General features: G+C 32.6%; 5 protein-coding genes across 5 annotated transcripts; 1 reads left to right on the top strand and 4 right to left on the bottom strand.

Annotated features, from left to right (window-relative positions):
* Window positions 1-17: 17 nt before the first annotated feature.
* PPL_02263 (uncharacterized protein) lies at window positions 18-383 on the bottom strand (the record flags this gene model as incomplete). Its single annotated transcript, XM_020573255.1, has 1 exon — window positions 18-383. One exon carries the CDS (start codon window positions 381-383, stop codon window positions 18-20), a length of 366 nt encoding a protein of 121 aa, XP_020437372.1.
* Window positions 384-454: 71 nt separating this feature from the next.
* On the bottom strand, window positions 455-5,064 carry PPL_02262 (uncharacterized protein; the record flags this gene model as incomplete). The annotated part of the gene is made up of 7 exons (XM_020573254.1): window positions 455-2,781; window positions 2,869-3,242; window positions 3,322-3,400; window positions 3,479-3,809; window positions 3,903-4,087; window positions 4,115-4,732; window positions 4,821-5,064. 7 exons carry the CDS (start codon window positions 5,062-5,064, stop codon window positions 455-457), a joined length of 4,158 nt encoding a protein of 1,385 aa, XP_020437371.1.
* Window positions 5,065-5,588: 524 nt separating this feature from the next.
* On the top strand, window positions 5,589-6,559 carry PPL_02261 (uncharacterized protein; the record flags this gene model as incomplete). Its single annotated transcript, XM_020573253.1, has 2 exons — window positions 5,589-5,856; window positions 5,949-6,559. 2 exons carry the CDS (start codon window positions 5,589-5,591, stop codon window positions 6,557-6,559), a joined length of 879 nt encoding a protein of 292 aa, XP_020437370.1.
* Window positions 6,560-7,378: 819 nt separating this feature from the next.
* PPL_02260 (uncharacterized protein) lies at window positions 7,379-7,855 on the bottom strand (the record flags this gene model as incomplete). Its single annotated transcript, XM_020573252.1, has 1 exon — window positions 7,379-7,855. One exon carries the CDS (start codon window positions 7,853-7,855, stop codon window positions 7,379-7,381), a length of 477 nt encoding a protein of 158 aa, XP_020437369.1.
* An 837-nt stretch (window positions 7,856-8,692) lies between these two features.
* Window positions 8,693-12,463, bottom strand: PPL_02259 (uncharacterized protein; the record flags this gene model as incomplete). The annotated part of the gene is made up of 2 exons (XM_020573251.1): window positions 8,693-10,653; window positions 10,732-12,463. The coding sequence occupies 2 exons, from the start codon at window positions 12,461-12,463 to the stop codon at window positions 8,693-8,695; spliced, it is 3,693 nt and encodes a 1,230-aa protein (XP_020437368.1).
* Window positions 12,464-12,561: the final 98 nt, after the last annotated feature.

Here is a 12,561-nt window from a genome sequence, read left to right as displayed (position 1 = left end):
TTTATTTATTTATTTATTTATTGATCCTCACGTGCACCAGCAATTAAATTCAAACAATTTTGATGAAGTTCACCACTTAACCATGAGATGTAGAGTTCTCTAAGTACTTCTGCATTGAGTACACTTGAGTCAGTAGAGTTGGATTCACCTTTCAAACAATGATAGACATTGTATTTCTTGATCTCATATTGGAGCAAGTATAACGATACCTCTGGTATTCCAACTTTAATGAAGAGACCTATACTACTTTGACATAATTGAGTGTGGATCGTAAGTTCATTTGGACAACAAATTGGATTGGTACAGATTACACTTCCACAATGAAGACAAACTTGTCTCATTGTTGATGATTTCTTGCATGAGTTCAGAGGTGCAACTTTCATATATTTCACCATGAAATCCTTTTGGTATCATATCATAAAAATAATATTAGTTTGTTATTATGTATCATCTTTTAATCGATTGAATAAGAATTACTTACAACATAGGAATGTGGTAAAGGAATGAATTTTGCTGGTTTTGGCGGTATTGAGAAACTGATGCCGTTTGTAAAGGTAATACTAACTTCTCTGGTCATCATTTCGTTTTGAGTGGTTTGCCAAGTTGGAATGTCCAGTGCTGTTCTCAGATAAGAAATATCAGAGAATTGTTCCAATGTTAGCTGGCTTTCAGATTGGTTGCCAGTTTGCAATCTTGATGATATGCAATGATGGAAAAGATAAGCTTTTCTAATGAATTGATCGGTGACACTCGAGAAGAACTTTACAAGTTTGTCTCTGTCGTTGACGTCGGGTGACAAAGGATTTCCTCTTCTATAAGAATCCATTATTGTTGCTTGCACACAGAAAATTAGATTTTCATATGCTTTCTTAATGTGAGCTTTTGGATCGGATGAACGATTGAGATAGAATGATAAAGTTGCAACGATGAACGGATCATACAATTGATTGTCATCAGACCAAAGTTCAGTGGGATCATCTGGAATCTCTCTGAGATTGATGATGTTGTGATAGATGATGGTCAGTGTATTCAATCTTTTCGAGAATTCTGCATCATTGTAAACAAAGTATGGTTTGTTCTCATGGCTGGTTCCACGGTTGTAGCTCTTTTGTCGACGAGATGTCAATTCAAGTGTTTCGATATTGGATAATGCGTACTTCCAGAGTAGTTTCATTGTCAAAGGCTCAGAAACGTCGGGTGCATTCATAGCAAATGTCATATCGGATTTCACAAGAACATCGATGAAACAATCATTTCCCCATGACTTTAGTTTGTTTATGTTGTCTGGTGGGAGAATGAGATTGGTTGGACGGTCACACAGTGGACAATGGAAACCTTGAAATTCTTTGCCACTCAAATTGATCAAACATGATTTGTGGATGTGGTGACCACAACAACTGATGTTGAAAGACGGTGAGAACTGCATTATGATGAGGATTTGTGATTCTTTTAGTTCCTCTGGATAGAAAGAGCCGAATGTATGAAATTCGTATGATCCGAATTCATTATCTTTTAAAGAAGGACAGAAGGACTTTAGTGAGTTACGTTTAGAATTGATGTGTGCATGGAATCCACAAACATTACCCATGGCACCGAGTGGATCGGTATCTGTATCGGTGCTACTTCTACATGTGACGCAGATTGGAGTGTTGTTATCGTGTAGACCACTCGATTCACTCTCATCGATTTCATTGAGTTGAAGGAATTGTTTTTGTTGTTGTGCCATCATCTCTTTGATTTCTTTTTGTCTCTTGTGTACCTCCTCAAGTTGATCTGATCTCAACTTCTCGTCTTCATTACCTTTAATGATATCATCAGATGGCTTTCTATTGTTGATATAATTTACTAAACTCTCATCGATATCCTTTAGTCCATTGATCAAATGATTAATCAATTTCTTCTTGTCAACATATCTATTCTTGTTGGTCATCACCAAAAGATCAATAAGTAGATCAAGAATACTCATCGATTGAGTTGTATTATTATTATTATTATTCTCACCATCATTCTCTTTGGTTGTTCCAACTTTGTGATATGTTAGAATATGTGAGATAAATGATGATTTAATAGTGTTGTTGTTGTCTTTTTCAGACAATTGTAATTTGATTGAAGTCGAAAGTGTTGATTTCTCTTCACCTGATAAAGTATTGAATTGTTTTTCAGAATAGTGTTGTTGAGCCAAACACAAGAGATAGAGACAATTATTGACACTCTTGTCAAGTTCTTCTTGTGATTGAAGCATCTCTTGGAAACTTGAGAATTTGTTAAACTTTTCAAAATCAGAGAATGTTTCTTCCAATTTGTATTGTGGATGGACAAGTGGTAACAGTGTGAAGAACACAATTCGATAGAGAAGTGATTCGTTGTAGAGATCGTTGATTGCTTCGAGATTGTGGTGAAGTGGTCCCAATACACCTGGTAATGGATGAGAGTTATCATTATCTTTGATGAGTTCGTGGTAGTTTTTCATAGGTGGTTCGTCAAGGTAGAGTGGGAAGTAGAAATCAAAGTATTTAACACGTTCTGGCTTTAGTTTCAGCTCTGTGTTGAGTTGATTGGCACCTGATGATATCTCGAGAATGGCATCTTCCAACAACTTTTCAGAATAAAGTATACTTTTCAATAATTCCACAAACTTTTCTTTCTCCATCTTCTTATTGGCTATTAGACTTTGAGTAGCATAGTGACGTACATTCTCAGGAGTATGCTTTGGATTCATTCTAAGTTGTTGAATCTGAATGATAGTTTTGAGCATGTCAGACCAACATGAAGTATATTCATCTGGTGATTTAAAATTAAAATATAATTATTAATATTAATAAGATATAAAGTTATCATTGTTATTGTTATTTGTTAATTAAAACTTACTTGATTTATAATTCGAAGTGAAAGAATTAATCATAAAGTTCAAATAATAATTTGGACCCAATAAGATAGAGCTGTATTGAATCATAAACAAATCTATGAACATCGACGAAAGCATGTAGCAACTAGTTTCTAAGTTGATGTTCAAGTTCTTGGTCCATTTACCATATTGGCAGAGAAGCATCATTGGTTTGAGAGACTGGTTAATCATATAGAGTAACTTGTCATTGTCAATCAATGATCTCACAACATCAAGACTGTAGTTATCATCTTGTTGTAGTGAACTCAACAAGTATACACCTGCCATTTGTGTGATTGGTGAGTATAAACTGACTGTATCCACTGCATTAAATATATTATTTGATATTAATTTATAACTATAAATAAATAAATAAATATTTATGAATAAATGAGCTCTTTAATATTACTCTTTAAAATTTTATGATTTATACATACTCGTTACAAGTTAAATACTTTGTAGATCGTGGTGCTTTGAATAAAGAGAGAATTGATTTCAAATACTTTATTGTTGGTACTGATTAATAATAATGAATTGTTTGTTAATTAATATTATTTTGTTTTTTGTTTTGTTTTGTTTAGTATAATTACTTACACTTTTGTCTATGAAAACGTTTCAATAATATTCTGAAACCATTTTGAAAGCAGCTTGAAATGGCATTTGCTACTTGGAGAGGTTCTGGTTCATATTCTTTTGGTTTTATCAATGCTCTTTTCAATGGAACTATATCTTGAATCAAATCGATGACTTTAAAGTATTCATGCATGATATCATCATTGTTGTAGATGTATTGATTGATTGGTTGTTCTCTAAAGAATCTTATCAAGAAAGCCATCTCTGTATGAGGATCACAAATCGCTTGAAAAGTTTCACGATCAGTTGCATTATTCAAATCAAACATCTCTTTTTTTGAGATTAATTGTTTCTAAATAATATATTTAAAAAGATTATGTTAAAGTTAAACAATTGAATTGTATGATAATATTATTAATTAGTAAAGTTTATCAATATAACTTACATATTCAGCAATAACAACACGGAATAGATTATTCTTTGAATAGTCAGTGGAGAACATCGTATAGATTGGTGCGGAATCATAGAATAAACCACAAAGAAATATAAACTTTTCCACCTTCAATGATAGCTCTGAGTAGTTTTCAAGTACAACATCGAATAGGTATATCTTGAACAGTCTGATGCACACTAGTGATGATAAGGTTTGATACATACACTGATATAGATCTGGATGATCGAAAGTACCTCTGATATAAGTTAGAATCGGAATGACAGTGGCAAGTTGAGGAAGTATGTCAGTCTCTTCTTCTTTGGTGGTGTAGGATAATGGCACCGGCTTGTTGATATCGAATGATTTGTTATCGAGTGTTTGCAATGTCAACTCTTCAGCAATGATATGTAGCAATGGGTATGATTGCTGTACGGCACCATGAATCCATGCAAGCACCAAAGACACTCGGTTCTTAAGATTCTGCATTCTTTGTTTCTCAGCGTTATCGTTGGATTTCGTCATATTGAGTATCTCGACTTCATTCAACATAAAGTTAAGAAGACAACGAACAAAGAGATGAAGTTTCTTTCTCATTTCTGGTTCGAGTAGTTCACTTGGAGTAGATTCGGTGGTGGGTGCATGGTGGTCACAGCAGAATCCACTCGGTTTCCAGAGATCAGGATTACCACAATCACATGTTGCACCTTGAATAGTGAGTTGAGTCGTGAAATGATGTCCTTCCTCCAGATGATTTCCTTTTCTAAAACACTCTTCACATACACATGCTGTGAAGTTCAAAGAACAATCTAAACATCTATATAACAATGTGTTATGTTGAAGATCTTTAATTTGATTAATAAAATTTGTACAATTACAAACAATTTAAAATAAAACCAAGTTTTAGTAATAACATAACATAACCTAACATACCTGCATTACAAAATGGTAATTTGAATTTATCTTTACTAAACAATGGGATAGGTGGTTCATTCACACCGAGGAACTTGGCAAGAATAACATCGATATCTTGAGTCTTCTCTATCTTTTTGAGAGAGGTGTTGTATTCAGAGAATGATGTGAATGCTTCAGAACCATAGACAGGTAGATCTCCCACACGTTTCAAAGTCGGTAAGATGTCATCTAATCCAAAGAGAAACCACTGGTTTTCTTCCATTTTTTTTTTAATATATTTTTATTAAAAAAGAAATAAAATTTAATAGACTATTAGATTTTAAAATCTTTCAAGTACTGACTGAAATCAAAAGATAAAGAAAATGATTTCAAAGACAAAGAATAATATCTTAAATATCTTATAAAAAAAAAAATCTAAAAAAAAAAATAATTTATTTAATTGATTTATAATGATTGGTTGTTTTTGAAATATATTTGTTACCTAACACATAATTTTTAACACATAAAACAAAATATCTTTTTCCTATAGCCGATCATTGATCTCTTTTTTTTGATTTTCATTATGACCTGGCAAAAAAAAACAAATATTATTAGATTTTTAATTGAAAAATGACAACCCATCTTACAAACTGTTATTTTCCTAAAAAACAGAAAACTTATAGAATTATTTTTATGTAAAAACACATCATCATTATTACTTAAAAGTTTATAATTAGATCTAACTTTAAATAATTAATTGTATTTGAGAAATTTAGTTCTTAGTATTTTTTTTTTTCAAATCAAACAATGTTTTCATTAAATTTAAATAAATCAAGAAAATTGCTATTCATTAGCAATAGTATTAAGAATAATTTGTATTTAAGATACAACAATTACTCAACTCATTCGAATACTAAGTTCAATATTACCGATGGTGGTGTTGAACATCATCAAACTATGAATGATGAAACAACCACTGGTGATCAAAAAAAAACTGATTCTAAATTCAATTTTTCTAAAAAGACAATTGTATCAACGATCATAGGTGTTACTGGAATCACTACATTATTTTTAGGTAGGTAATAGATTACTTGAAAATAAACGACCACATTATAATATAAAGTAATATCGAAACTAATCTTATAAATCATTCATATATATCAAAAGCAACTATTGATTATTATCGGGGAAAGGTTAGTCATCTGAATACTAAAGCGATTCTCTTGGAAGATCTAAAGAATACACAAGATCATTTTGCTCTACTTTTGGCAGAGCACAATAAAACTGAGTCTCACACCAAACCAACACGATATGCATCACAGAAGAATCAGTTGAAAGAGGTGATCGACGCTTGCTATGTTAACGATTGGCCAAGCATCTACAAGACTGTTAAATCAAAGGAATTCATGCTGCTCTTCAACGAAATCATTAACGATTGCAACCTACAGACGGCCATCGCAAAAGATACCACTATCAAATTGGAGAGACTCGTATTGGCAACCACGAGAATAGATACCGCTTTAAATGGACTCAGAGCAAGCGACGGACGCTATAGAGTCGACAAAAGCATGGGTGTAGAACCACTCGACTTGAAATTCGCTAGAGACTCGCTAATGACAATACTCGATAAGTTGACTGTTGTTGGTGACAGAGTAAACAATGATTTGAAATATTCATTCAAACTTAAAGAACAAATTACCGATTCACATTGGGAGAATGATATTACTGTTGAATACAAAACACTCTTGACTTTTATTCTTAAAAAATATCAACTGTGAAATAAAATATTATTAAATGTTTGATTTGCTATTGAAGATACTATTATAATGTTATTCTGACACACAGTCTCGATTTTTTTTAAGTTTTTTGCAGTTTCCTTAAAAAATAACTCATATTAGTGCACTACAATATCGACCAATTCCAGATTATAATTTATCAGTTAATATTGCACAGATCGGATGGGGTAATCGAGAAACAACCAAAGTTAATGAGGATACTCATGGAAAAAAACAGTAAACTACTTGATTATGATTGGTAAATAGTTTACTTAAAGGAAATAATCAATAATGAAATAAAAACATTTATTTATTTTCTCAATTCTATTTTTTAGTTCTTTATTTATTTTTTTCTTTTATCTTTAGTGTAGATGATGGTTAATATCATTCTTTAAATCATTGTGTGTCTTTTAAATAGTTAGAATTCCAATTTTTTTCATATGATCAAGGATAAAAATGTGTTATTTCATTTTGTAGGTTTCACCATTTCAATTTTTTTTTGCACAGCTCTTTTAAACATGGTTTTCATTTAAATCCATTTTATTAAAAAATTGAAAATTTTTAATACTATCTAGTTGATATCAGTTATCTATGCAAGAGTCACTCTTCAGATATTATTTTCATTTTTTGATAAGACTTTTTAGAAACATTTGGTTTGATTTAGATTAAAATAATGAGATAGAGTTTATATTTGTTTAATTCCTCCAAGATAAAAAAAATTCAACCACTCAAAATTAAATATTTTAAAAGTAAATGAAATATGTAAACTTTGAATAACAAATAATATATAAATTTATTCTTTATTATTAATAGTTAGAATTTTTATAATTCTTCTCCTTTTAGACTGATTGGGGTTGTTCTGATAATGGTGTCTACAACCTTCAATGTTTCAATTTCTTTTCCAATTTGTTTCTCTGATTCCAAAGTTGACAACGCATAGGTGTAAATTCTGGTTCCTTGGATCTCGAATGTCATAGCTCCATTAATACCGTAACAAGAGTTGCATTGAGAGGTCTCTTGGAGTAAAGTTGAGTAATCTACGGTTTGGCAGGAACCATCGGAATACGTGTTGAGATAACATTCGATACCTTCACAGTAGACGCTCAAAGAGAGATCATTCTTAACCCATGCTGAACTTTCCAGGTAAACCTTGGCTTCGTAGCATACAGACATATTGAGAGCATAGCATTGCTGACAGGCAGTGTCATCGGTACAAAAGAATTCAGTTCCACAAGTTCCTTGACAGTTGGCAAGAGTTACAAAGAATAAGATACTTAAAATAATAATAGATAATTTCATGTTTAAAATATTTATTTGATAATTAGTATTTAATAGATTTTGATTAGAATATCAAACTTTGGCCTAATCAACTTATATCTTTCTTAAAAATATATCCCTCATTTGAAAACTGTTTTTTAATGCTGATGTCATTTCAACTTCCCCCTTTCCAAAAAGTATAATTCATTGATTTTGTTCTTCACAGAATGTGGTAGGATGGTGGTTGAATCTGTCTGAGGTTTCTAATTTCATTTTATGAGGCATAAAATGAAAAATTTTGCAAAGCTTTAATATAAAAAAAGCTGTTCAAAAAAAAAAATCCCAACCTATAAAATGAAATAATACAAGTAGAAGATAGTTCTGGTGGTGTACGAAATAAATAGTTTGATTGTTTTTTAACCCCATAATCGATATGATAAGGAATTAAAATGGGTAAAGATTTTTAAAACTGTGCATAAAATCATTATGTCTTGTTTTCATATTCTGTCAAATTTGGAAATTTTTAGTCATGAAATAAACTTAAATCAGATTCAAGTTTTAAAACATAAATCACTTTAAAAAAAAAAAACTTTTCTCTTTTTAATAGTTTCTATTATTATCACAAAATATCTCTTGTAATTTAATTTTATGCCTCATCAAATTTTGCATAGTTTTTGTGCAAAAATAATGCGAGAATACAAAAAAGCTGTGCAAAAAAACCTAACTTATATATAATGAAATAACACAATACCCAAGTGTGTTGTCTCATCTATCAATTTGGTCTTTATGAGGGACGAAAAAATTAAATAAAAACAATTTATAAAGATCTTTTCGTTTATTTGATGCATCATTAAAAAATTAATTAATTTTATTGTTATTTTAAAAACTCAATAATAATATAAATAATATGATAATTGAAGAGGCAGCAATATTAATATTAATTTTGGAAGAACCATTTAATGGGTTTCCGGTTGTTGATGAGGGTGAGGTAGTAGCAGTGGTAATTGGTGTATTTCCAGTGGTTTGAGATGATGTAGTTGTACCTGAGTTGGTTGTAGTGGTCGGATTGGTGGTAGTTGTAGTTTGTGAAGAAGTAGTTGTTGGTGAGTCGAAATCTAATACAAAAGAAGGATCCAATCCTAATGCTTGTAGTTCAGATTTTGTGAAGAATCTGGTTCTTCCTGTAAAACTGTGTTCGAAATAGATTGACCAATAGAATTTCTGTAAACCACTGTACAAATGAGGGATATTAACATTACATTTGTATGGTTGGCTGGTGGTCAAGTCAGAGCCATTGATAATCTGATTATTTGGATCGATAACAGCACATCTTAGTCTGTGACCAACTTGAGGATAAAATTCCTTCAATGACAAAGTCATCTTTGGAGAGTAGGTATTGCTTGTATCCGATGAAAGTGTTGATATGATCGGTGCTGAATTGGTGTATCTAGTTGAATTTACTGTGAACGAAGGGAGATTAGTCGATTGCAAAAGATATCTACTTTGTAGACTCTTTCCAATGGCCAGCAATGAATAGTAGTGAACTCCTACATAGACAGGATAATAAGAGAAAACATAGAGTCCTGATGATGAATCTTTGATCAATTCTCCTCTAAAGAAACCATAGTAGTCTGTAATATCAACAAATACTTGATGAACATCACCAGTCATTTCCAACTGTATTGACCACTCACTACCGAGAGTTACATTACTTGGTGATGTTGTAGACAGTATAGATGGAGTATCTGGTACGGATCCATCACCACTTAGAATGATTGGCTGAGTATTTCCTATCATTACGACGTCTTGAACTAAGTAGGGTCTATCGTTTTCATGATTATCGTATAGATGTGGAACTGATATGGTTAAGGCTATATTTCCAGGTGGTGGGAAATTAATTAGGATAGAGTAAACACCGTCATTGGCATTACCAGAGATGCGATTGCTTTGATCGATGGTTACTGTTTTCGAGAATATATATGGAGTATCTAATAATACAGTCATATTCCTGAAACCACTTAGATTGTCTGTTACACGAATGGTCAAATTCACTTGGTTGGTAAGTGGTTGTGTGTATGAAATCGATTGTATTGTTGGTGGGAATGCATCGGGACACACAATAGGTGGAATATTGAAAGTAGGGAAGGTTTCTTGAAGTTGAGGAGTAATAAAAGTGTAACTCTGGCTATTTACATCGACAATGGTGAATTTTACCAGATTAATCTCACTATATTTGAATGATTTCGAGTTACATGGGAGATTTAAACTAACATTCGACTGGACTATCTTTGATGGATTTAATTGTGCAGAGTAGGTGTAGATTGTTTGTTGGTTCTCGTCAATCTCGAAAGCATTGTGTATGGTAACGATAACTGAAGTAATATATGAGCTGACTGCCTCGATTTTGAATGTTAATTGTTTCAAAGTTGAGTCGTATCCCAAGTTTCTAAAGACTGGTTGAATATAATTTACAAATGGATCGGGGTTGATGAATCTTAAACTGTTTGCTCTGGAATTCATGATTAAATATTCACTTGGAACTATATGGGAGAAACCATTAACATATGAAATGGCGATTTTAACCATAAAGGTATTGGTGAATGTTCCTGGAGCCACAGGCATAAAGCATTTGTAAGTATCAATAGCATTTGGAAGTGGAAGACAAGGAGTCGGTATGGTAGGTACTAGTTTAAAGACAAGGAGAATGGAAACCTCATCAAACATTCCCACCAATGAGTTGTTTTGGAAAACCAAATCAAACACTACATATTGAGTCTCGTTGGAAACGGAAAGAGCTTTTGGACTATAATCAAAAGATATAATCTTTGGATATATATTTTCTTTTAAAGAAAAAAAAAAAATTACAATATTATTATATTAATAAAAAAAATTACTAAATTAACTCTTCTAATATATACTTGGTAATTTCAATTGAGTACATCTCGAATATAAAGTACTTGATCCAGTTGAAAATTGGGTGAACTGAGTAAGTCCCAAATTTATAGGTCCATTTCCATAACGTACATCCCATAAATTAGCTAATTTATTACCCAAACTTGCGTCGTGTGCAATCAAGTAGGAACCTGTTGATTTGGTACCTATAATCAAACCTTTGTTGCTATAGTTGATATCATTGAAATTTACATTTTTCAAATATGAAATTCTTGTTGTAAAATCTTCGTCTGGTTGACTTGCAACGTATACTCCATATACTGGTGATGGATATGGTGCAGTTAAATCCAATGAAACTATAGGATTAGAGTTTGTTATTGTAGGTAATACTTTGGGTGCTGGTCTGAATGTTGGTGGACCGGCGATAGAAATAATTTGGCCGGAACCGAATGGTGGAGTAATAAAGAATACGGTAGTATTCAAGGATGGACTGAAGTTTGAGTCGTATGGGAGCAAAACACTCAGAACTCCATCTGTGAGTGTGCCAGAAACCAGACTAGTTGGTGTGATTTTGAAAAAACTATTCAATTTAATAAACGAGATTGGTACACCACCAGAGAAGAATGTAATGTTGGTTTGCAATGTGAATGGAGGTAAACCATTGATTGTTGCAGTACTGTATTTGGTGGAAACAATCTGATAGTTGGTAAGGTAACTCGATGTAATTTGAAGAGTTCCATTGTTATTGAGGTAAATGAAAGATTGTCGGTAGTTGACATCACTGATGGTGACATCTGGTGAAAAGGTTCCGGTAGATGGGTAGGGATTAACGATACAATAGATATTGATAACAGTGCTACTTTCAAATGAAACTGAACAAGGATTACTGAGCATAGTGGCGGTCACCGAAGTTAACTGTGATTGTGGTTCAGAGATAATTGCAACATACTTTATCGTATTTTGTTTGGCAATATCAGAGTTGGACAGTGTCATTGGCGAGAAGGAATAACTCACCAAAGTTGGTGTTAAAGGAGTAAATGGAGGAATGGTAAGAGTGACCTTAATTGGGCTAGGTGCATTATATCTGAATCTATTTCCGTACATATCATCACAAGTGACATTGGATACATAGAAAATTGCGCCAATTGCTGAGCCTGGTACTGAACTGCCATAAATATAACCATTGACATCTGGAACAGGATTATATATCATGGCGGCAACTGTTGCAGTATCAGTGGTATAGATAACAGAACAACCTGAGATTCTATTGTATTGGTCGACTGCACCGAATTTAAAGTATATGGTATCTTGTACACCTGAAACGGTGAGGTCTGAAATGGTAGGTGGCGAGGCATCGGGATAGAATGTGGACGAAGTGGCGGTCACTGCCATAACTTGGGCGCGCGGGATCACAGTATCCATAAGTTGAATCGACGAGATTAGTGATGATACATTATAGGTACCTCTTGATGTGCACAATGTATAGAGATCAGCATCAAGAGTAATACACAAATAGATATTGGCATTTGAAGCAGAAACCGAGGTAACACTATCCTTTTGGAATGCAAAAGCGGTCTCACAAAACATTAGAATTCCTTTGGTGACATCAGGTGAAGCAACGATCTCGAAATTAACATAGGGAGTGGTAGAGAGAACACCCGATATGATTCCTGGAGTAACTTTTAAGCTGTTTAAAGTGGAAGCATTGCCAACTTCAAAACAGTAAACAAATAAAACAAATAAAAATAAATATTTCATGGTTGGTGGTTAGTTAGAGAAAACAAACTGTAACTTCACAATCTATTTTTGTACCTAATATCTACATACTCGTAACTAAAGCTAAAAAATACAGTAAA

Source organism: Heterostelium album (genome assembly GCF_000004825.1).
Source record: "Heterostelium album PN500 unplaced genomic scaffold PPL_scaffold2, whole genome shotgun sequence".
In the NCBI taxonomy this organism is placed as follows: Eukaryota; Evosea; class Eumycetozoa; order Acytosteliales; family Acytosteliaceae; genus Heterostelium; species Heterostelium album.
Note: the sequence above shows the minus strand (reverse complement) of the source record. Positions and strands in the feature narration are given on the sequence as shown.